Source organism: Balaenoptera physalus (genome assembly GCF_965194825.1).
Source record: "Balaenoptera physalus genome assembly, chromosome: 4".
Taxonomy (NCBI): Eukaryota; Metazoa; Chordata; class Mammalia; order Artiodactyla; family Balaenopteridae; genus Balaenoptera; species Balaenoptera physalus.
The window spans coordinates 145,253,064-145,275,991 of NC_138891.1; the positions used below are offsets into that span (position 1 = coordinate 145,253,064).

At 50.9% G+C, this 22,928-nt stretch overlaps 1 protein-coding gene across 6 annotated transcripts in view; it reads right to left on the reverse strand.

Annotated features, from left to right (window-relative positions):
- Positions 1 to 2,198: 2,198 nt before the first annotated feature.
- UBE2G2 (ubiquitin conjugating enzyme E2 G2) overlaps positions 2,199 to 22,928 on the reverse strand; it is a 28,427-nt gene continuing 7,697 nt past the window's right edge. The window contains exons 2-7 of one of the 6 annotated variants that reach the window (XM_082459906.1): positions 16,710 to 16,846; positions 15,969 to 16,004; positions 15,829 to 15,874; positions 7,128 to 7,246; positions 4,262 to 4,402; positions 2,199 to 2,928 (exon numbers count right to left, since the gene is read on the reverse strand). In XM_082459906.1, coding sequence (XP_082316032.1) covers positions 2,816 to 2,928; positions 4,262 to 4,402; positions 7,128 to 7,246; positions 15,829 to 15,869 — 414 coding nt within the window. In that variant the 5' untranslated portion in view covers positions 15,870 to 15,874; positions 15,969 to 16,004; positions 16,710 to 16,846 and the 3' untranslated portion in view covers positions 2,199 to 2,815. The remainder of the gene's footprint in view (positions 2,929 to 4,261; positions 4,403 to 7,127; positions 7,247 to 15,828; positions 15,875 to 15,968; positions 16,005 to 16,709; positions 16,847 to 22,928) is intronic. The other 5 variants (XM_082459903.1, XM_082459902.1, XM_082459904.1 and 2 more) reach the window with 5 other exon arrangements.

A 22,928-nucleotide genomic window follows, 5' to 3' on the forward strand; every position in this document is an offset into this window, starting at 1 on the left:
CAACACATGAAAAATGAAACACAAAGAGACCTAACAGAGCAAACCAACGTTTTCAATTAAATCTAATTAAAATCCCCAAAGGGGAAAAGTTCAGGATACCTGTGCGGGAAAGAGCACAGCTGGCCTGGGACGGCGTCCTCAGGCAGCTGGGGACGTGCGCTTGGGGAGGGGGTCCCACGTGGTGGGACAGGAGCGCCTCACTGGCCTCAACAATCTGCACCACAGTATGGCGTGCGCTGCACACCTGCTCTCCCTCGGGGGGCTGGAGTCTTGGTGCCAGGCAGAGGGTGCCCACGTGACCAGCCCCCGATAAAACCCCTGGGTGCTGGTCCCCCAGGAGCTCCCTGCTGGGGAGTCAAGCGCACCGCGTGTGGCTCCGCTGAGGGTGTTCGGGAGGCCTGTGCCTGGTGCCCCCCAACCCCTCCCCACGCCACGTTCCCTGTGGTGCTCGAGTCCCTGGGCCTTTGGCTGTAATAGCCTCCCAGGGAACCACTGAACATGGGGGTGGTATCGGGGACCCCAACTCACGATCACGTCGGAGATCTTCAATAGTAAGAAGTATGCTGGAAACCCCTGGGCAAAAGGCAGGATGAAGGCTGCTGGAGGGCGGGCCAAGCCCCTGGCCCGGACACGGCGCAGAGGGCGCTGGGGGAGAGGAGGCCGAGGGACATAAGCAGGCTCACGTCAGCAGCCGTGACGAGACTGGAGACTCGAGAGCAGGACAGAAGCGCCACCTCCGCGCCTGCTGGTCTCTCCTCGCCCGACGCCGTCTGCTGCCAACACTCACAGGTCAAGGAAAGGCCGAGGGTCAGCGGAGGCTGGTGAAAACGTCTGCAGACCCCGACAGGGACACCCGGGAGTTCCAGGGGAGACCAGCGGGCGGAGCGAACAGGAAAGAGCAAAACTTCCCGAAGCTCACGTGTCTTGGGAAGGAGGTGGTAGTGGGAGTCCTGGCGGCCGTGCCACCTGTAGGGGGGCACTCCTGCCGCCCGCCAGCCACGGGGTTCCCATACGATTATATTAAAACACGACAGAGAAAACACTGCTCGGGACGGGGAAAATATAGCTTTATTTTACCATAGGAATTAATAAACTCCGTCACAGAATAACGACACCATGGGACTCCTTCTCTTTTGTTTCATTTAATAAATACAAATGAATAAAAATACTTTCTTTTGCAAAGAGACTGCCTCTTTCTTCTCCAGATTTCCTGAGCCCCCGTGGCCACAGGCCCACACTCCACCACACCCACCTTTTCCTCTCTCTGGAGAGGGCTACGTCCCATCCAACACGCCTGCAGATACTACGTAGGTACACTACCTCTCCTTTCCCCATCCTCTTCCGAATGCAAGTCCTCGTACTGCATTTCAACTTGTAAATGATTCCCTTCTGAGAAGGAGAGTCTGGTTTCCACAGAAGCCCTTTAGCCAATACCACGTAACACCAAGAAATGAGCGAGGTTTCAGTAAAAGACTCCTGCCCACGGGCACATTATGAAAGGGAAAGGATAATGTAAAGTAAAATGTACGTCTTGTAGACTGTCCCTTATTTCAAAAATAGAAACTCCTATTTAAATTTAACCTGTTTGAAACAGGCCAAATATTTGACTGCACGCAACAGATCTGTTATTGCTTGAAACGGAGCCCCGGCCCCGCGGCTGAGCTACCCACACCGGAGGAATCCAGACCTCAAAACCACAAGCCGCAGCTGAGCGCCCCCCACCGGCCCGGGGACCCCGGGGACCCCGTGTGCCACGCTCCCACGAGCGCCGGTCAGGTCTGGGATGCAGCACACCTCCGTGCTCTGCGCTAACGGCAGCGGCCCTTCCCAAGTGGCGAGAACGGTTTTGCGCTAACGGCAGCGGCCCTTCCCAAGTGGCGAAGAACGGTTTTGCGCTAACGGCAGCGGCCCTTCCCAAGTTGCGAAGAACGGTTTTGTCCCAACAGTTAAAGTTCCTGCTGCAGCTACCACGTACAAACGCGTAGAACTTTCCAGTTTTCAGATTGGAATAGAAAAGCTCCGACACACCCAGAAGACACTCTGACTAAAATCTCAGTCTCACGTGCCCCTGCTCTGGTAAATGCACTAGGAACTGAGACACGAGCGTAAAGTGTGATCAACACCAGCAGGGAAAACACCGGTCTTCATGGCCAGCAGGAAACTTCTTTTCTATGTGCCCCATTTTTCATTAGTCCACGTTTTAAAAAAGTATTTATTTCCTGAAAGTATTTCTAAATGTGATTATTTGTAACATACAACAAATGAAAAATGTGACTAGATTGCAAGAAAAACATCTGCTTGTAAAACAAAGTACTGAAACAAAGTCATGTCCTCCTCACGGGGGACACGGGAGCCCGGAGGGGCCCCCAGGGACAGCTGGCCGCCGCCCCCCTCCTGGGCTGCAAGGCCCCGCGTCTTCGGAAGGAGTGCCGCGGGTTCTAGTCCTGGGGGCCGGCGCGTACGCCCCGCCCCGCTCCGCACTAAGTGCTGGGTCCGCAGGCACGTCCGCTGGAGAGGTAGTGGTGACAGCTCCCATCATCCCCCTGGGCCACCTCGGCAAGAACGAGGGGTGGGTCCCTCAACTGCACCCAGCTGTCATCGTCCTACAGAAACCATCACTGCAGAAGAGAAGGCTGTTTGGGGTGGGAAAGGTAGAAAAGAAATAGATGCTGTGGTTCTGCAAGCTTGCCTTTTTTGGTACCAGAACAGAGTGTCACTGTCACTAAGTGTGTTGGAGGAGAAACTCCAAAATCTGCTCGGTGGTGTGCCTGCACGCACGCGCGGGCACACGGCTGTGCACACCCGTGGGCAAGGCTCAGAGCCCCAGCGACTTCTGCACGATCTGCTTGGCGATCTTGTAAAACTGTTCCCGGTCATCCCGCCACATTTTGGAGGCGTCCACGTTGGCCCCGCTTTCATCGTTGGGCTCTGAAAGAGAAGGAGAACCTCCACGTGAAAGGGGTTCAAGAAAGAAGGACCTGGCAAGACCTCCCACCCCCTGGAAGAACATCACTGATCTTCCCAGAGAGGTAACCGGAGACAAACCGGAAGCGCCGAGGGATGTGGAACTCCGGGCAAGGACATCAGTTCTGTGGAGACAAGAGCCTTCTCCTGAGGGGCGGGGCTGAGCAGCGAGAGGGCAGCGGACAGACCCACCCTCAGGGCTCCTCCACCCGCGCCTCCCAAGGGCCCACACCAGCCAACTCGGCCTCACTCAGGAGGCACCAGCCGAGCAGATCAAGCGGCCGCTGTGGGCCTCCCCCTTGGGCCTCCCGCTTGGCCACCAGCTCCCTCCGTTCGATGCTCCTCCGTTTCACGGGCGCGGTCTTCCCCGGGGGCTGCCGGGCCGTTCCTCTCTCGGCTCCCTCCCCCCACACGCTGTCCCTCACCTCCACGGCCAGTCCTCGGAGAGCCCCCGTCAAGGCGGCCACTCACACAACACCCCGAACTCTCGTCTCCCCCGAATCCTGCTCCCTCTGGAGTCCTGTCCCCACAGTCAGCACCCCTCCACCCCGCAGTGAGGGCAGGAGCAGGAGCGCCCCCAGGACGCTGAGCCCTAGAGCCGGAGTCTCCAAGGTCCCCCTCCCCAACCTCCCCCATCCTCTTGGCCTGGGACCCACCCCACCTGTTTCAAGCACGTGGGCTGCAAGGGCGATCCGTGGTCTAACAGCCCCACGAGCGAGCGTCAGCTCCGGGCGGGTGCAGGTCCACAGGGCGCCCCGCCCCCAGCCGGGCTCCAGCCATACCAGTCCTGGCGACGCCCCCAGAGGGTCCGCGCCCCCCACCAACCTTGTTAACTCCCACATGTTCTAAACTCACCTCGGGAAGTGGCCTCTGTACCCTGATCTCAGGATTTATCACAGTGTCCTGCAATAGTCGGTGGCTGTGAAAGTTCCCTGAGAATGTGGGGCCTTAAGGTTGGGGTCAGTGTCACCTGAGCTTTACACCCCAGGACACGGCGTCTGCAATATAGCGCCGACTGAATGAATGAAATGCCCACGGATACTCATGGCCAACAATGTGATACGCACGAGACCATCTTTACACCCGTAATTATAAAAAGCAGCTTACGCTTGGAGAAGTGTGTACGAATAACATTACATGAAAAAGCAGAAAAGAAAACAGTATATACCGACTCCTCACGGCGGACAGGGAGCTGTAAGACAAGGGTTAACGAGGAAGGAGAAGCAGCACCGAGCGTCGGGTCTCCCCCCTGGACGCGAACCCGCAGCGTGTCAGGAGCCGGCGGGGCGGGCGTTACCTGCCAGCATGCTCACCACCGACAGCAGGATCTTCTCCACGCTCTGCACGGGGCTCCACCGCTCGGCGCTGCTCTCGTAGCCCATGGGGTCGTCGCCGGGAGCGTGCAGGATGGAGATGCAGACTCTGCCGTCGGGGTAGACTGCGGGGTCAGAGCACACCCGGTGAGCGGGGGGTAGACTGCGGGCTCAGAGCACACCCGGTGAGCGGGGGGTAGACTGCGGGCTCAGAGCACACCCGGTGAGCGGGGGGACGGGCCCGTGACAGGGCGCTCGGTCAGGCCCGCAGACAGAAGGCAGCAAGCGGCGCAGACACCGAAACGGAGCTGTCTGCACGCGGCACAACCTGCGGCCCCAGCGCCACGTTCACGGCCATGCTCGCGTCCGCGCGCTCCCCGCGGGCCCGGCCGGGCTCCCAGGGCACCGCCCACGCACGGACAGGGTGCTGGGCCGGTCTGAACAGTTCTAGTATCATGGGGTGACTCCACCTTCCTATGGATTTTAAAAGCATTATATCCAAAGGGGATAAATGAAAGGCTACCTGGCAGCCAGATATTCCACCAAAATATCTCATGTAATTAGGACTCTTCACAACACTTTTCATAAAAAGTTTCTTAGATATCCCTCGTTGTGCCATTAAATCCCTGAAATGGACTGTGTAAAATATACGTTGCCATAGCTGGGAAAAACGCTACAGGAATTACGTAAATATCCAGAGAAAGACAGATACCAAGATTTCTCTTGGTAACTTACAGTAACAGAAAAACGACCGCCTGTCTTCTCTGGAAATCAGCTGTGCCTGAATCTAAATGCATCTCCCATCAACAGCATCCCTAACAAGACCCTCAAGATCTGATTCAAGAAAAATAAATTTTCAATTCAAAGTCTGGGGTTGGTCCTGTCAAAAAGGTCAAAAGCATCTGTTATCTTTCTTTTACACGTACTCGGGGAAATTCTCAGATGATTCAGTATATGCTCAGATATCCAGGAATCACTTGTAAAACTGTAAGGCTATTAAGTTATAATAATAAGAATACCAGACAATTTTAAATAAATTTAATTCACCCTCACTCATGAGCTCAGCATTTCGTGACCATTTAGAAATGTGAGTCGTTATAAACAGCCTTTCTTTTACACCTGGTCCCTCGTTTTCCTCATGCATCCCTTGTTCTAGTGGTTTCTGCGCTTTGAAACTGTACCGCAAACTCTCACTGAAGGGTTAGGAAACCACGCACGATCTGTCTCAGACACCAGGATGTCCGTCTGAAGTCCACACACACGGGACCTGGCGCCCAGAATGCTCTGAACAGTTCTCTCTGCCACGGACAGAGAGGAGGTGTTGCAGAGTTCTCAACTTCAGTGTCACTTCCTCAAGGTGACAGCACCATGTGATGACACCGCTGACCCCAGAAACATCAAAAAGCAGCTGTGTCCCTGCCACCCACCCCCACCACATCAGCGTCACTTCCTTACCCTCCCAAGTCCCCGCCCAGCCGAGTCCCCGCCCAGCCGCAGCGCTTCAGCGCCAACAACTCCCGCTGGTGCCAGGCTGGCGGTCTCCCCTCCAGGCCACAGCAGCGGCCCAGCACGCGCTCTGCTCCACCTCCAGCCTGCACCACAGTCACCCTTCAAAGGCCATGCTGGTCACGTCGCCCCTCACGCTCACTCCCAGCCCCTCAGCGGGTCTCCACTGCTCCTCGGATAAACATCAAAGTCCTTAATGCTGACCGAAAGGCCTGAACCGGTTTGGCCCTCCCCCCTCCCCCCCCCCCACACCGGGCCTCTGCACCTGCTAGACCCCCTCCCCGCCCCAAACAGACCCCTGGGCAACTCCTACAGCTCCTCCTGCAGGTGGTGGGTTCAACCACCACCCCTGCAGGTGCCTCCCTGGCCTCCCATGTGGTTTCACATCTCCCTGTATGATTCCTTCATCAGCGTCCATCGCTGCCCTCAGACTGGGCGCTCCGGACCGTCCAGCCCCCCACCTCTGACGGTCTGCTCACCACCCCATCCCAGCAACTCTCAGTGAATCTGCTGGATTATTTTTTTAAGTAGTTATGGACTGACCAATTTTTATGACATTGGTAGACCTACTGAATAGCTCTTCTCAAAAATAATTTTTACAAAATAAGAGTAACACATACCCACCTACAGTAACGCCAAATTTAAAAACTATTTGCATTGATTACCTGAACATCAAAAATAATATTATCAGGCTATTCTTAGTACACACATAATTCAATCAGTTTATTGGCCGTATCTGTCTTTAAACCACACCACAGGTATCATTCTAAAGAATGTATTTATCTTCAATATAATCTTATTATTTATTTATTTATTTTTAGCTGCATTGGGTCTTTGTTGCTGCGCGCGGGCTTTCTCTAGTTGCGGCGAGTGGGGCGGAGGGGCTACTCTTTGTTGCGGTGCGCGGGATTCTCATTGTGGTGGCTTCTCTTGTCGCGGAGCACGGGCTCCAGGCGCTCAAGCTTCAGTAGTTGTGGCACGTGGGCTCAGTAGTTGTGGCACACGGGCTTAGCTGCTCCGTGGCATGTGGGATCTCCCTGGACCAGGGCTTGAAGCCGTGTCCCCTGCATTGGCAGGCGGATTCCTAACCACTGCATCACCAAGGAGGCCCTTATCATTTATTTTGTAATTACCCATAATCCTCTTCATAGTTGCATTTTATGGTTAATCACCTTGAACTTGTTGACTTCCTCAATCAACTCTTCTGACCATAATGAATTTTTAAACTTTGTATTATGGAAAATTCCAAACACAGAGCAAAACAGCAGTATACCATGAATGCCCACATGTGCACAATCTCTAGGCCTCTCCCGGAACCATCGAAACTACTTCAAAAGCACTTACTGTTGGGATGAAACATCTCACAGGTAAATCTCATCTTTGGAGGACTTAACGGGTAATCAAGTGGGAAACTCAGGATGGCAGGAAAAACCCCAAACTCAAAACAGGTGTCTTCTGGGCCCCTAAAAGATACAAAATACAGAGACAGAACTTCAAGGTAGATTTTTTTCAATGTCTACCACACTTTAGAAACGAGTTAAGGAAATATCTACTGCTTTACAAATGTGCATGAAAAGATTATCTAAATATTATAATAACGATGAATTGGTATTTTTTTATGGTTGGAAAGTAAAGTGTCATTGTTCTGTTCCAATCAGGTTTAAATCACAAAGACCGGATCACAGGCACAGTTTTCACATTAATAAGGTTGAGAGTGGGGCAGCAACACCTGCTGAAAATGACGGGATCAGAGAAAAGAACTGCAGCCAACACTGCAAGATCGCAGGGATTCTGTTTTTCTATGTGGTACGATTACATTTTAGGATAAAGATACAAATCATGGTACATGTTAGAGCAGGATTCTATTGTACTAAATGAATGAGGGGTTAAGAGTTGTTACTTCAAAGGCTATTTTTAATCTTTAAATGCGCCTGAGAAGTGGTTTTGTAACCTTTGAGAAACAGGTACAGCGCGCACACAGATCACCGTGACGCTCGCGCGCACGTGCGTCAGCCGCAAGCCCTGACCTGCAGGCCTGGGCTCGTGCCACATCCTGGGACGACGCAGTCACCTGAGTCCTCACCGTCACCAGGCACGTGCCTGCCTGCCTGAGGCCACGTCCTCCTCACGTGGAAAATGGCAGAAACGGGCCAACCCACTTCCAAAGTCCTGTCAAATTTTAAAGCTCTATATGTGTAAATGAACACTATCTTGACCGACAGACAAGACGCGAAGGCCAGCCGGAGAGCGAGGGGGACAGCAGCCCAGCTCGCACCATAACAGACAGAGGGACGCCTCCTCCCCTCACAAACGTCCTTTATACAACATGCACGACAGCAGTTTAAAATCTAAGACCACTCTTCCTCTGTACATTTTTATCAGGAGGCAGAGCTGCTGAATGACAGCTACACACAGCGACACCAGACAAGCACTCTGGGAAGACGGGTCAGTTCAACAACGAAGAAGAATCCCGTTTCTCTTTCTGGGCGCGGAGAGGGCAAGGCCCCAAGCGTGTAACACACGAGCCCCGAACCAGCACAGGGGTCGAGACCCCACGCTGCAGCAGCAGTTCAAGCAGACAAAAAATTCTCAAACAAAGTGTGCAGGCAGCTTCACTTCCACCCGGTGACGACAACGCCCAGGGATTTCGAAGGCACCAGTGCAGTGGAGGCCAGGACTGCATCATGGGGTGCGGAGGGGGGCGGTAAAATGGCCAAAACAAGAACAAGGCAGCAAGTGTTTGGTGGAGCCACATTTTTTTCAACTGAAGACACACATCTGGATTCTGAAAACTGTGTCCTTGCTACTTTTGGGGAAACCAAGAGTGGAAAGCTACTCTGTCGTGAGGGATGAGCATCCCCGGACAGCGGCACCCAGAGCCCCGGCAGGAAGCAGGGACAGGACGGCCGCACGGAGAGGCGAGCTCGGGGGCCGGGGCTCCCCGACAGCTGCCCTCCAAGCCCTCCGCTCTGAAGGGGGTCAGCGCCGACGGCAGGGGAGAGCCTGCGCCCCCCGGCCCTCTTCCAGCCTACAACTCACAGTAGAGGATAAACACCACGGTGCTGGCCCTCACACGGCCTCCCGAGGGAAGGTGCCAGGAAGCAGTGCTGTCACCTCAGCGAGGGTCACCTGACTCAGGCCAGGCCCTGGGTCGGGTGGCTCAGTGGGGAGCAGAGGGCAGCTCAGGCTGCGAACCCAGGAGCCTGCGAACAGGGCTGCGGCCACACCAGGAACGCTCGCAGCGCCTCGGTATTCCTGGCACCTCCAAGTTAGAACGGAAAAGAATGTCTGGGTAGTTAAGTGTTTTTGGACAGAGCCAAATGGTATTTTCTCAAGACTCTGATATTTGCTCAGGTCTTTGTTTCTCATAATAGAGCTTTCTTTAAAATAAAAAAAAAAAAACAAAACCCACTAGGTCGTCCATAGCTTCAGAAGCAAGATCAAACATTTCCTAAAGTGCTCCCACATCTGAAACATCAAAGCCATTTTCAAATGCTCTGGTTTGCTACTGGTTTGAAACAGGGGCTTCTTTCTCTTCCAGAATGCCCAGTGCCTTGGCCCAGCACACAGGTGCGCCCCCGTGCACGGGGGCCTGCCCGCTGACTTTGTGGAAAACACTATCGAGTAAATCCCTGGGCCAAGACAGGCGATATAATTAGCGTTATTTTTGGACACGCTTTCCTATCATACTCAGGACAGCCTCACTCCTCTTTCACCAAAGAAGGCCTCACCTCGAAATCAAATTTATCTGAGGCAAATACAAACTCTTCAAAGCCTGCAAGTTATTTTCTATCTTAATTGATTAAAATAACGGCCTCAATTATTTCAGAGCTCTGAGGCAAGTGTTTTATTTATTTTCTGAGACTAGTATTAAGAGTAAAGCAGAACGCCCCTGCTCCCCTCTGTAGAGGCAACAGTGCACTCTGACCTCCCGGCTTCAGGGGAGCGAGAGGCCGGGGAGCCAGCACTGGGGGAGTAGCACCCACGCTCTAAGCCCAACCAGGGCCCAGCAACGCTCACTCCTCCCAAAGGGCAGCGCGGGTTCAACACCCGCAGCCACGCGCCGTCACTGGTGGTCGGTCACTTGCAGAGCCAATAAAAACTGGAGACACGCTTGGTTAGTCTTTCAACATTAAACTCGAGTGAGGCACCGTGCTTTGCCTTTCATCTCTAAAACTGTACGGACAGAACAAAAGCAGCCCACGGCCTGCGTACTGAAGGCGGCAGGGAGGCCAGAGTGCTCCACCATGGAAGCTGGGTGTGTCCGGGCGTCAGTGCGCCATCTGCCCGCCAGGCACGTTCCAGGGCCGCAGCCCGCACGTCACTCCAGCTGTGGCAGGTGTGGAAGAAGCTGTTTTTGCGCTGTTCTTTTGCAAGTTTGTCACAGCACACAGACAAAATTCTCAAACATACATACGAGGCTTGAAATAATGGAGACCGTAAACCCATTCACTAGCGCACACTTGAACTGGATTACCAAGGGACAATTATTCTCCAAAGCCACGACCACTTGAAGCATAAAAAAGAAGGGCACACTGCTTCACAAACACCCTCCAGCCCAGGCGAGCGTGTCACTGCCCTCGCTCTCTCGCTGCAGAACCCACACGGAGCACCCGGCGGTGGCGAGAGGGGGCCTGGCGTCAGAGCAGGGGCGCCACCTCCTTCCTGCGCCCCTGGCTCCGCAGCTCGGCCGAAGCTTCTTGCCAAAGCCCCCACCTCCCCAGTGCAGGTGGGCTGCAAGCACAGCCCCCAGGCCAGGGGCTCTAGAAGCCACGACTCCAGCTCCGGGGTGCCCTGCTGTGCCTCTAAGCCCCCAAGTCACTGAAGGAGCGCCTGTTGCGTGAGGGTCACCCCGCCAGCAGCAAGGCTGCACAGAAACTGACCGGAAGGTCCCGCTCACAGGACCTTCACACCAGCAGGAAAGCCAGGACGGGCTGCAGGGAGCTGTCGTCCCGGCGACAGTGCCCTCGCTGCCTCTCCCCTTGGGAGCCTGGTGGTCTCAGCCGGACTATGTGTCTACACCCATCTGGCACCAGCCCTGACTCAGCGCCGAGTCTCTGGGGATGGACCCAAGAGCCGCTTTCCTCTTTTGTTGTGTGCTAAGCACCCTAGCGATCCTGATGTAGAGAACCAGCGCTGGTTAAACTGTGAGGGAGGAAAAGGACAGGGCCTTCCATCTCAGGAAAGCACAGTGGTAACAAATACAGGCTTCCTTCCATATAATTATGGGTCAACTGATTCCGACAAAGGTCCAAGGCGATTCAATGCAGGAAGGATTTTCTTCTCAACAAATGGTGCAAGACAATTGGACAGCCACATGCCAAAAAATGAAGCTGGCTCCTACCTAATGCTATACTCCAAAATTACCCAAAATGGGCCAAAAACCTAAATTTAAGAGCTATAAATATAAAACTTCTAGAAGAAAACACAGGAGAAAATCTTTTCAATCTTGGGTTATATGACACCAAAAGCATAATCTATACAAGGAAAAACTGCTGAACTGCGTTTCATTGGAAATGAAAACCTTTGCGTTTCAGAGGACCCCATTAAGAAAATGAAAAGGAGGGACCTTCCCTAGCGGTCCAGTGGTTAAGACTCCATGCTCCCAATGCAGGGGGCATGGGTTTGATCCCTGGTCAGGGAACTAAGATCTCGCATTCCACACAGCTCGGCCTAACACATAAAAAAGAAAAATGAAAAGGAAAAGGAAAGCTGCAGAATGGGAGAAAATATCTGAAAATCATATTGATACATCTGATAAAGGACTCTGTATCCAAAATATATAAAGAACTCTTAGGACTAAATAAGAAGACAACCCAATTAAAAAATGGGCAAAAGTTCTTAAGTTCACCAAAAAAGATAGGTGAATGGCTCATACGCCCATGAAAAGATGCTCAACAGCATCGATTATTAGGGCAATGCAGTCCAAACCCACGAGACCCACCTCACACCCAACAGGACAGCTGGCATCAGACACCACCAAGAGGGTGAGGAAGTGGAGAGCTGAGAACTCAGCACTGCGGGTGGGAGTGTAAAATGGTGACACGACACGCCGGGAGGCCCACTCCTGCGCATCCAGCCGAGGGAGGGGGAAACCCGTCCGCACAGACTTAGGTCCCGTGTTCGCAGCTGCACCGTCACAACAGCCGAAGAGGGAAGCAGCCAAATGCCCGTCGATGGGTGAGCGGGTCCATTCCCGGTGGACACAGCTCGGTGGTGACGGAAAAGAGCCGCTCCCACAGGCTGCGCCGGAACCTCGAAGACACCACGCCCAGGAAAAGGAGCCAGACACCGAAGGTGCTGTATCGTGTGATTCCACTTGCAGCAGAAGTCCAGAAAAGGCAAATCGACAGAGTCAGAGAGCAGATCAGAGGGTGCCCGTGGCTGAGGGGGACTGAGTGCACAAGGGCATGAGCACGTGTTTGGAAATGCTCTAAAAGTGAAGTGTGATGACTGCAAAACTCTATAAATTTAATTTACTAAAAATCATTGACTTGTACACTTAATACAGGTGAAACTCTGCATGTAACTTCTATCTCAATAAAGCTATTGAATGCACCCGGCCACACCAGGCTGAGAGATCAGCCTCAGCACCACTGCCACCTCGGGCGTCCTGGGCACGGCGGGGCGCTCAGCGCTCTCCCACCCGGGGCCAGTAGAGATCTCCCCCTGCTACCCTGTGTGACAGCCACGATGTCTCCAGACACTGCCCAAAGTCCCTGGGGGCGAGGCCACACCTGGTGACAACACTGGTCTAGACCCATCGTCCAGCGTCTGCCAGAACCATGGCAGTGCTGCCGGCATCCTGCTGATTGGATGTCCGTAACTTATACTGGACAATGACGTTTCCACTTTCTTTTATGACTGCAGTGAATGTTGTAATAAACTTCCTCACACAGAGGTTTTCCTAACAGAATGTCTGATGAAGACATTCCCAGGGTGGGAACCACTGGGTCAGAGAACATACAGTGCAAATTATAAACATCTATTGTAGTATCTCAGGCTTATCTGAGCAGGCACAATCCTGACAGGAGCCAGGCTTCTGTAAAGAGGAAAGGCTGGTGCGGAGGGCGGTGCCGTGACCGTGGCCTGGGCACCCAGCGTGAGCCAAGCACGGCCTAGGAGGAGCCGCAGCCGGGGGAATCCTCCCCGCCGCAGGTGTGAACCAGCTGGGACCCAAGTGCGCCAGCGGAGATGCGGGGATAGGGTCAGCCAAGGGCTCCCAACCGCTGGGGAAGGGAAGGGCCTTCTCATCTCACCACAGCCTCGGGGCCCTGATCTGGAGACGGGACAGGGGCTCGGCCACAGACCAGGCAGGGAGGTCACCATGCGGCTGCTTGAAGAAACCTGCGGCAGGACAGAAATGGGGCAGCAAGACGCCAAGGGCTTCACGCCTCTTCCAGCCACGGAAGATAAACCGCCGTCCTGCACGGCAGGGCTCCTCCTGTCCTGCAGAAGCTCGCGTCGACCCTCCACAGCTGCCACGCCGCAGCCAAGGGCCAACGAGGTTGCACAGGCCGGAGACCCTGCAGCTGGAAGAGGTGGAAGTGAAGCCACTGGTCTAAAAAGGTGTCGAGGCTCTGTACTGATCCTAATAAGTGAAGGTCAGAGAGGCAGAGTGACTGCCTAAGACCATAAAGCCAGGCCAGCCACACACGGCTCAGGGGCCCGCAGCCGTCAGTGTGACTGACCGGAAGCCCCAGGCCTCTCCCACTGGGTCACAGGCTCAAACTCCGCCCTAAGCTCGGCCGGAGTCACTAGAGTTCTTGTCTCCTTTTAATCAGAGAACAGGCTGTGGTGAGTTTATTGCTGTTGGTTAATTTGTTGTGTTCCCCACCCTAGTCCCCTAATCTTGTTCTTTCAGGGTAGAGATTTGGGGTCACCTAGGACACGCCTGTATCCTCAGACAAGGGCCCTAATATAACAGGCACTCAGTATTTGTTGCCTGAACATCTGAAAAGATGTTCTCTTCGTTGCACAGCTGAGGCTCCGAAGGTAAGCACTACTGCAACAGCACCAGACTCGCAGAAACGGAGGCAAGTGTGGTTTTTAGAAGCACTAGGGTATGGAAGAAACTCTGGAAACAATCAAAGAATAAAATGAGAGAAGAGAAAACCTATCACTAAGGAGTGAAACTCAGCCAGCTGTCTGCCAAAACAGCGGAGTGAGACAAATCAATAGGAGGACAGTTAATTCCTTAATAGATGTTTTAAGTACATTTGTAAACGGCCTCTTGTTTGTGAAAGGATCTGGAACAGGACCAAAACCCACAAACTCACCAGATCTTGAAGCAGGGGAATTCCATACTAACGCAAAAGCATTATTCAAACATAAAAGTGCTCTACCTAAAAATAGTTCTAATTACTTTTTAAGATAAGTTTTCAAAATATTGGTTTAATTTTACGTTATTTATCTGTAATTAGTAATATTTATCCTAACGGATTCTTAACAATAAACACTTTAAAAAAAACCATACTGGGAGGCTCAAGTGTCCCTGGAAGGGCTTCGCAATAGTCTCCCGTGGGTGCGCACCAGCCTCGTCTTCCAGAGACGGAAAAACCGTCAGGGGCCCGCTGAGCTGTGCACTCACAAAGGCCTTCCAATCATCTGTGCACCCCAGCCAGGCCAGCTGCCCTGGGGCGTACTGTTTCCCTAAAGATGAAAAGCTATAGCTGACCCAAGTGCACAATGCCCTGTCACATCAAACGAAGGACACCACTGACCAGGAGACCCACCACACAATTTGTAAGTGCTTCAAGGGGTGAAAGACACAACACCATATTAGATACAAACACAGACTGTGAAGTCATCATCATGCCAGAAACATTTAAACACAGAAAAAAAATGGGTATCACAGGCCCAAACAATTAGGGTATAACAAATGATCAGGAAATGTTAGGTGCGCTGTACTTTCTCTGGATAGTGTTTATTAATTATTTTTAAAACAATCTGCTTATCAAAACAACTCATTTTCACACCCATTTTCATGTACTACTCTAAGCTCCACAGACAACACTGAGCAGCAAGCTGTTTCTCAGACTAAATGGGACACAAGCACGGGGCAAACGCAGAAGGTCTGGCGAGGCTGACACTACACCCCCTCACACGCCTTCCAGGCCGGCCCCACTAGAGCACGCCTCAGCCCAACGAAATCCCACCTGAAAACTTTCTAGCTACTTTCTCATTTTACTAATGAGGCTGCTGAAATGGATTATAAATTTCAACTTCCTAAAGTCTACCTAACCACATTTTGTTAAAAGTACAGTCTGAGAATGGCCAAGAATTGCACATCTAAGGTAGAAACATGAGAAAAAAAGGGCCTGGGTCATAGGGCCAAAGAATACTCTGGAATCAGGGGTCCATTTGGCTCTTTCCAAGCAACATCACTGTCAGTGAGATATGAAATCCAGTCAGGATCTTTCTAGAATGAGGTCAGGACCCACACTGCTCACCTTAGAACTAAGCCAGATCTCTAAGTCAGGGACAAGGGAAGGCCAGACAAGGAACACAGAAAAGGAGGAGCAGCAGAGGAGCTGAAGAACTGGGAAGGGAAGGGAGGGGGAGGGGGAGGGGGAGGGGGAGGGGAGGGGGAGGGGGAGGGGAGGGGGAGGGGGAGGGGGAGGGGGACGAACCCAGGCACACAGGCGGGCAGGGCCCAGGCGGCACCAATAGGCCCGGGCGTCACCCACACCCGGAGGACCCCGCCGCACCGCCAGAGCCCCAGGCTCACGGGGACCCCTTGAAGCCACAGCCCATTCTGTTTGAGGCTAACCCAACACGCAAACTTCATTACTTTGAAACTCTACAAATATAAATACTTACAACTAAAGCTTTTACTGGTTCTAAGGAAGTACTTTCATTTCTTTTGGATGAACGTACGTGTTGTCTGCTTTCAGATCCGCAGACACAGAAAAGCTCGATGACAGAGGCGCACTTGGCCTTTTTTCCCCATTGACGCCTCTGATCACTCACAGTGCAGAATGTGATTCATGGCTCTAATTTCCAATAAAGGCTTAAAACCAAACAACACATATGATTAACTTACATGATCAATGCCTCCCATTCAAAAAAATTCTCTTCATTCATGGGGCCTGCAGGAAAAGAAGAAATTCCACAACTTTACTTTGAAGGAAACTTTGGCAATTAGGAGTAAATGATAAAGAGGCGAACTTCACACTACCTTACCTGCCACAATTCCTTCCGGAGGATTCAGTGTTAATTCTATAAGGTTAAAAAGTAAAACCATTATGAAAAAGAATGAATATTATGTTGCATTTTAACAAAAAACATTAAAACGTATACAAGGCTATAAATTATATGGCATACATATTAGCAGATGAAAATTAAAATTCTGCTTGTCCCAAGTGAACACCTGCTGCAGTTACATTTCTGATCAAGACTATGTCAACAGCTCTTTATACCAGCAAAAAGGAGAATTTTAGAACTGTCAACACTTTCACTTTACAATGAAGAAACAAACAAAAGGTGTTGTTAACTCTCTTTCCAAAATACTCCTGCTGGTTATTTTGATTAAAGCTCATAAATCAAACACGGTATATTATTTCCTAACTGAAGGGATTTCCTGTCATTTTGAGAGTGGGCACAAAGCTTTCTGAATGAGACAAAGTAGAGCTATGAGCCCGCGCCAAGGTTTCAAAAGCCTGGTATTATCAAGTCCGTCAGCGCCGTATAGGCTGGCTGTCGACCTCCGACACCACGCTACAAAATCCATGAGCCCCCCCACGTGTGAGGTCCCACAGAACAGCAGACTGAGAGAGAGGCAGGAAGAAACCATCGGCAGCAGCATTCCTCAGCAACTGAAGGCCAGTAGTTGTTCTAAGGCTCTGCCAACCTGGAAGCTGTCCTTTCCACTCCTGGCCTCCTGGCTTTGTATGAGATACGGGAGGCTACAGAACGAAACCACACCTGCGGGCAAATGTGGCAAATCTGGCAAGGAGAACAGTGGGCGACGGAGGAGCACTCGGCAAGAAGGACGGCCACGGGAGCGAGGGGTCAGGTGGCAAGGGCACCCGCTCTGGGCCGAGTGCAGGGCCGGGACATGACTAAAACAGTGAGAAACACACAGGAGATCAACAAAACCAAGAGCCAGTTCTCTGAAGAGACATAAAACTAACAATTCCCTGCCAAGTAAACATAAAGCGTAAGGACCAGAAAAGAAAAAATAATCATTATTCACAGATGCTCCGCTTACCTACATAAAGTCCAAAAGAGTCAAAAGATAAATTATAATAAAAAGTGATTTTGTCAAAGTTGCTGAATACAAGGTCAATCAATACATACAACTGAACTGTACTTCTATATATCAGCAAGTTAGAAAAGTCTAAAAAAGACACCAATTATAATGGGAAACATGCAGAAATTAGCTTTTCAAAAATGTGCAAGATCTGTAACAGAACAGAAAACATCATTAACAAAAAATTTTAATAAATGGAGATTATATCACGTTCATAGACTAAAACATAATGGAGTTATGACTAAACTAAATGGAGACCTTAATAAATGGAGTTATAGACTAAAATAAATGGAGACCTTAATAAATGGAGATTATATCACGTTCATAGACTAAAACATAATGGAGTTATGACTAAACTAAATGGAGACCTTAATAAATGGAGTTATAGACTAAAATAAATGGAGACCTTAATAAATGGAGATTATATCACGTTCATAGACTAAAACATAATGGAGTTATGACTAAACTAAATGGAGACCTTAATAAATGGAGTTATAGACTAAAATAAATGGAGACCTTAATAAATGGAGATTATATCACGTTCATAGACTAAAACATTCAACATTGTCAAGTTATCAATCCTCTTCAAACTGCACCTACTGATCGAGCCAACCTCAGCCAAAACCCCACCAGGTTTCCTTGTCTGACTCTGCCTAGGTAAACACACGTGAACACGTGAACGACCAGAACAGCCAAGGCATTCTCTAAAAAGGGTAAACTGAGAACCACCCATGGGCTAGCAAGACTCATTACAGAGCTGCAGTAAGCAGGCAGCAGACACCGGCACAAAGTTCAGCAGACGATGGAACAGAAGCGAGCACGCCCAGCGCAGGCCATGCAGAGAGAGGTCCTCCATCTGCTGGGAAGGTCGCCCCACAGGAAAGAGGTGAAAGAACAGGAGAACACAGGTGAAAAAAGAAAACCCTTTTCCCTATCTCAAACCACATACAAAAATCAAAGTATATAAGGAAAAGGGGAGAAGGGGCGTGAGAACTAGTAGAAAATATACACATGGGCCTCTGCCCCAGTTCCCAGCAAAGCTCCTAAGTCCCTCGTAAATTCCCAAGTGACAAGAGCACCAGGTGCATCTCCCACTGTGGGTGGCTGCTGGTCACAAGACCGAGCCATGATTAGAAGGTTTCAGGCCCACCCTCCATTCTCCAGAGTGAGAGGGGCTGGAGATGGAGTTACGGGTGAGTGAGGCCCACGTGGGGAAGCCTCCATACAATCCCACTAGCATAAGGGCAGGGAGCTTCCAGGCTGGCGAGCACGTGGAGGGGCTGGAGATGGAGTTACGGGTGAGTGAGGCCCACGTGGGGAAGCCTCCATACAATCCCACCAGCATAAGGGCAGGGAGCTTCCGGGCTGGCGAGCACGTGGCGGGGCTGGCAGGGAGAGGCCCCCAGAGAGCAGGAAGCTCCGGGCTCCCCACCCCTGCCCTCTGCTTCTCTTCCATCCGGCCCTTCCTGGGTTCTACCCTTCTACAATATACTGGAAACCACGCAAGTAAAATGCTTCTCTGGGTTCTGTGAGCTGCTCTGGCAGGTTAATCAACCCCGAGGAGGGGGTCACGGAAACCTCCAATTTATAGCCTATCAGTCAGAAGCACAGGCGATACCCTGGATTTGCAATGGGCGGGGGAGGGGGAGAAGCCTCGTGGGACTGGGCCCTTAGCCTGTGGGATCTGACACACTAACTCCAGGTAGGTAGTGTCAGAACTGAGTGCAATCGCAGGACACCCAGCTGGGGTCACAGAAGTGCCGGGTGCAGGAAGACCCCCATGCGTCTGTCGTCAGAAGTGCTGTGAGTGCGGCAGTTGAAGGACCGTAAAGGAGAAGTACAGGAGAAGTGAGGTTTTCTAAACAGGGCAAGAGAGTGCAACCGGCCCATCACCAAAGCGGGCACGGAGGCAAACGAGCATGTGGGAAGATGCTCAACGGTGAGTCAGAGGGAAACGGAATGAGGACCACTAACAGACACTGCTCTACAGCCCGAATGCTGAGAGTCTCTTCACTTGGACCAGAAGAGCTAAAATTCAAACGACTGCTAATACCAGCATGGGTAAGTTCTGCAGCTGGGTCTCTCACGCTTCACCAGTGGGAATGCAAAATGCTTTGGCTGCCCCTGGCGAACAGTTTAAACACGTACTCACCCTGAGACCCCGCAACTCTACTATGGACTGCCTACCCAAGAGAAATGAAAACCTGTTTTCTTGACTACCTTGTGCACACGCAGGAGCCCTGTCCTGGTGGTCAGTGAGCCCCTTCTCAGCACCTAGCAGAGCACCTGGCATGAAGTGGGTGTTCAGGAAATACTTGATTGACTACGTTGTTTATAGAAAAGGTTTACATTGTACTTTCATTTGCTTGCTTTGGTGCTGTAAATCTGTAATATTTTCTTATGCTTGATTCTCAGGGATTAAAGACTGTGGACAAAGCAAAGTACCTCCTTCCCCTTCCCCAACAGAAATGTATATTATTTATCTTAACACAAAGTGTATACGTTCAGTTAATAAAAATGATATAAATAATAGTTTTATCATCAAAATGGTAATACTGCATTAAGGATCCTGAGATCTCTTGCATTCCTCTCTGGGAGCTGACCCCCCGGCTGCAGCAGACCCAGTGTTCAACACCTGCTGCTAAGGTAGATCCTTCCACACTGCTCCTACAACGGAACCAGCGAGCACGAAGCCCGAAGAAATCCTGGAGCCTTGATACCAGCTGCACGGCTGCAACCAGCATAACAGACAGCGCGTGCTGAACTCTGTAGGCAGCTAAGGACCAGGAGAGTCAGGGATGCAGTAGCGCGTCGAACTTGAACCACACGGAGAATGCGTGCCACTGAGTTGGAAAACCCCACCAGAGAAACACGTTTCAGAGGGAAGAAAATAGTCTAGTTCTGAAAACATCAAGTTAAGGATGCTTGTAAGTCATCTAAGTGCAGACAGTCAAGGAGGAAACTGGACGTGAGACTAGAGCCCTAAACAGTAGTCCAGACTGGACACATAAAACAGGGGTCCTGAAACAAGATGGTACCTGAAAATAGGAATGGAATACAAACAAATGAAATTAAAACTTATGTCCCCAAGGACTTGTATGTGAATGTGCCCAGCAACTTTCCTCACAATAGCCCCACACTGGAAACAACCCAAATATCCATCCACTGGTAAGTGAATGAGGGGTGATCCATCCACACCAGGAACACTAGGCAGCAACAGACAGGAGCAAACCACCGGCACACGTGACAACAAGGGTGACTCTCAAAGCACTGGGCTGGGTGAAGGAACCTGACATAGAGGCTACACACTGTGTCTATTTATACGAAATTCTAGAAGAAGCAAAGCTATAGTAATAGAAAGCAAATCCAACATTGCCAGAGACCAGGGGCCAGTCACAAGGGAACTTTCCAGGGCAATGGAAACAGTCTCTCACGATTGTGTTGACGGCTATACACAGCATACACGTGTCAAAGCTCAAAGAATGGTATACTTGGAACTTCCCTGGTGGCGCAGTGGTTAAGAATCCACCTGCCAATGCGGGGGACACGGGTTTGAGCCCTGGTCTGGGAAGATCCCACATGCTGCGGAGCAACTAAGCCCGTGTGCCACAACTACGGAGCCTGCACTCTAGAGCCCGTGAGCCACAACTGCTGAGCCCGCACGCCTACAGCCCGTGCTCCACAACAAGAGAAGCCACCGCATCGCAACAAAGAGTAGCCCCCACTCGCCACAACTAGAGAAAGCCCGCACGCAGCAACAAAGACCCAACGCGGCCAAAAATAAATTAATTAATTTTTAAAAAATGGTATACTTGAAATTGACACATTTTATAGTGTGTAAATTTTATCTCAATAAAGTTGACCGCCCCAAATTAATGTTTTTTTATGAAATATAAAACAATAAGTCTCCTAGAGGATAATGCAGAAGAATCTCTTCATGCTCTTAGCGTAAAGACTCCTTAAACAGAACTAACTGTAAAGTTAATAACCAAAAAGCACGAACCATAAAGGAAAAGACTGATAAAATTAAGAGCACTAAAATTAAGAACTTCTGGGAATTCCCTGGCCGTCTCGGGGGAGGGAGGGAGGCAGGCACAGGTTCCATCCCTGGTCCGAAATCCGTAAGCCAAGCAGCGCAGCCAAAAAAAAAACAAAAAGAAGCAAACAAAAAGTCTGACATCAAAAGATATCTTTGTTTTTAATATTCAAAAGAGACAAGGCAAGGCCACCCCCCGCCCAGGGCACAGTCACAGAGCCTCGCTGGAGAGATGGGAGCGGATCAGCACTCCCGGGCCTGGGCCTCCGGCAGCCTGATGTCCCCCTCGAGTCCTGAGAGCCAAGACCCGGCCACCACCTCCTCCTGACACTCAAACCCACAGTTCTTTTAACCCAGCTGACCCCTGCTCTACCCCTGCCTGAGTCACTGGCACCGACCGCCAGGCCAGCTCCCTGCACTCCAGCCAGGGGGTGCCAAGCCCCAGAGCCACCTCTCCTACCTGCAGAGCCCGCCCTGAGGAAGCACTGCTGACGTCCAAGCCTTCACTGCCTCCTGCCCACCCACCCTTCCTGCCTCTTCCCCGAGAAGACCCTTCTCGGAGGACCCTTGTCAGGAAGGCGTGCTTCTCCCCTATTGCCCACTTTATACAGTTTAAAGGCTGTTCTTATTTTAAATAATACTAAAATAGCTTCATTATCCTAAAAAAAACCCAAAAAACAAAAAAAAAAACACCTTTAAGAGAATGCAAAGGTAAGCCCCGGAAAGGAAGAAGACACCTGCAACAGATATAGCCAACAAAGAGCTACTATCTGAACTTTGAAAGAATGCCTTACAAATCAATACAAATACATAAACAACCCAAAAGAAAATCAAGCACAAGCAAGCCTTGAACAGGCACTTCACACACACACACACACACACACACACACACACACAAACACACACGACACCTAAGTGGTCGATAAACCCAAGACAAGGTGTTCAACCTCATTAATTGTGGGGAAATGCAAACTAAGCCCACAACCAGAATCACCCAGTGACCACAGCTGAGAGGGCTGACCCTGCGAAGTGTCCACACAGAAAAGGAGCCACAGAAAGAGAATGCCGGAAGGAGTGTGACTTGGTACAACCACTTTGAAAATGAAGTTGCTCTCACCTCCTATGACCTAGAAATTCCTCTCCAGAGTGCAAACTCACAGAAGTATGTGCACATGTGCACCAAGAGACATGTCAAAGAATTTTTTTTTTTTTTTACTGTTGATGTCATGACTTAGAAGACTAGCTTCAGAATCTAGGTAGCAACCAACATGCAGAGCAACTTGAAACAAATTATAACAATCCCCATATGTGTCAACTTCTGGAAAAACATGGGGAAATAGCAGGTGAAACGTCCGTCACTGGATGTGATTAAGGAATTTTATATTGTAACATGTGGCACTCTCCCAAAAGGGACAGAGAATGGGCTCTGACCAAGGATAGTAGCTTAAGCAAGAGTAAGGAGGAGAATTCGCCAGTACCACTGCTGAAGAGCCTTGATGAATCTAAATCTTGTAAGACAAAGGACAATCTAAGTATTTCTCCATTGTCATGAAAATATTGTTGACTGGTGGTTTAAAAGTTGGTCATGTGTCTCTATTTTGCTACATAATGTTTTTTTGTTTTGTTTTTTTAATTTGTTTATTTATTTTTGGCTGTGTTGGGTCTTCGTTGCTGCGCGCGGGCTTTCTCTAGTTGCAGCGAGCAGGGGCTACTCTTTGTTGTGGTGCATGGGCTTCTCATTGAAGGGGCCTCTCCCGTTGCAGAGCACGGGCTCTAGGCGCACGGGCTCAGTACTTGTGGCACTCGAGCTTAGCTGCTCCGCGGCATGTGGGATCTTCCCGGACCAGGGCTCGAA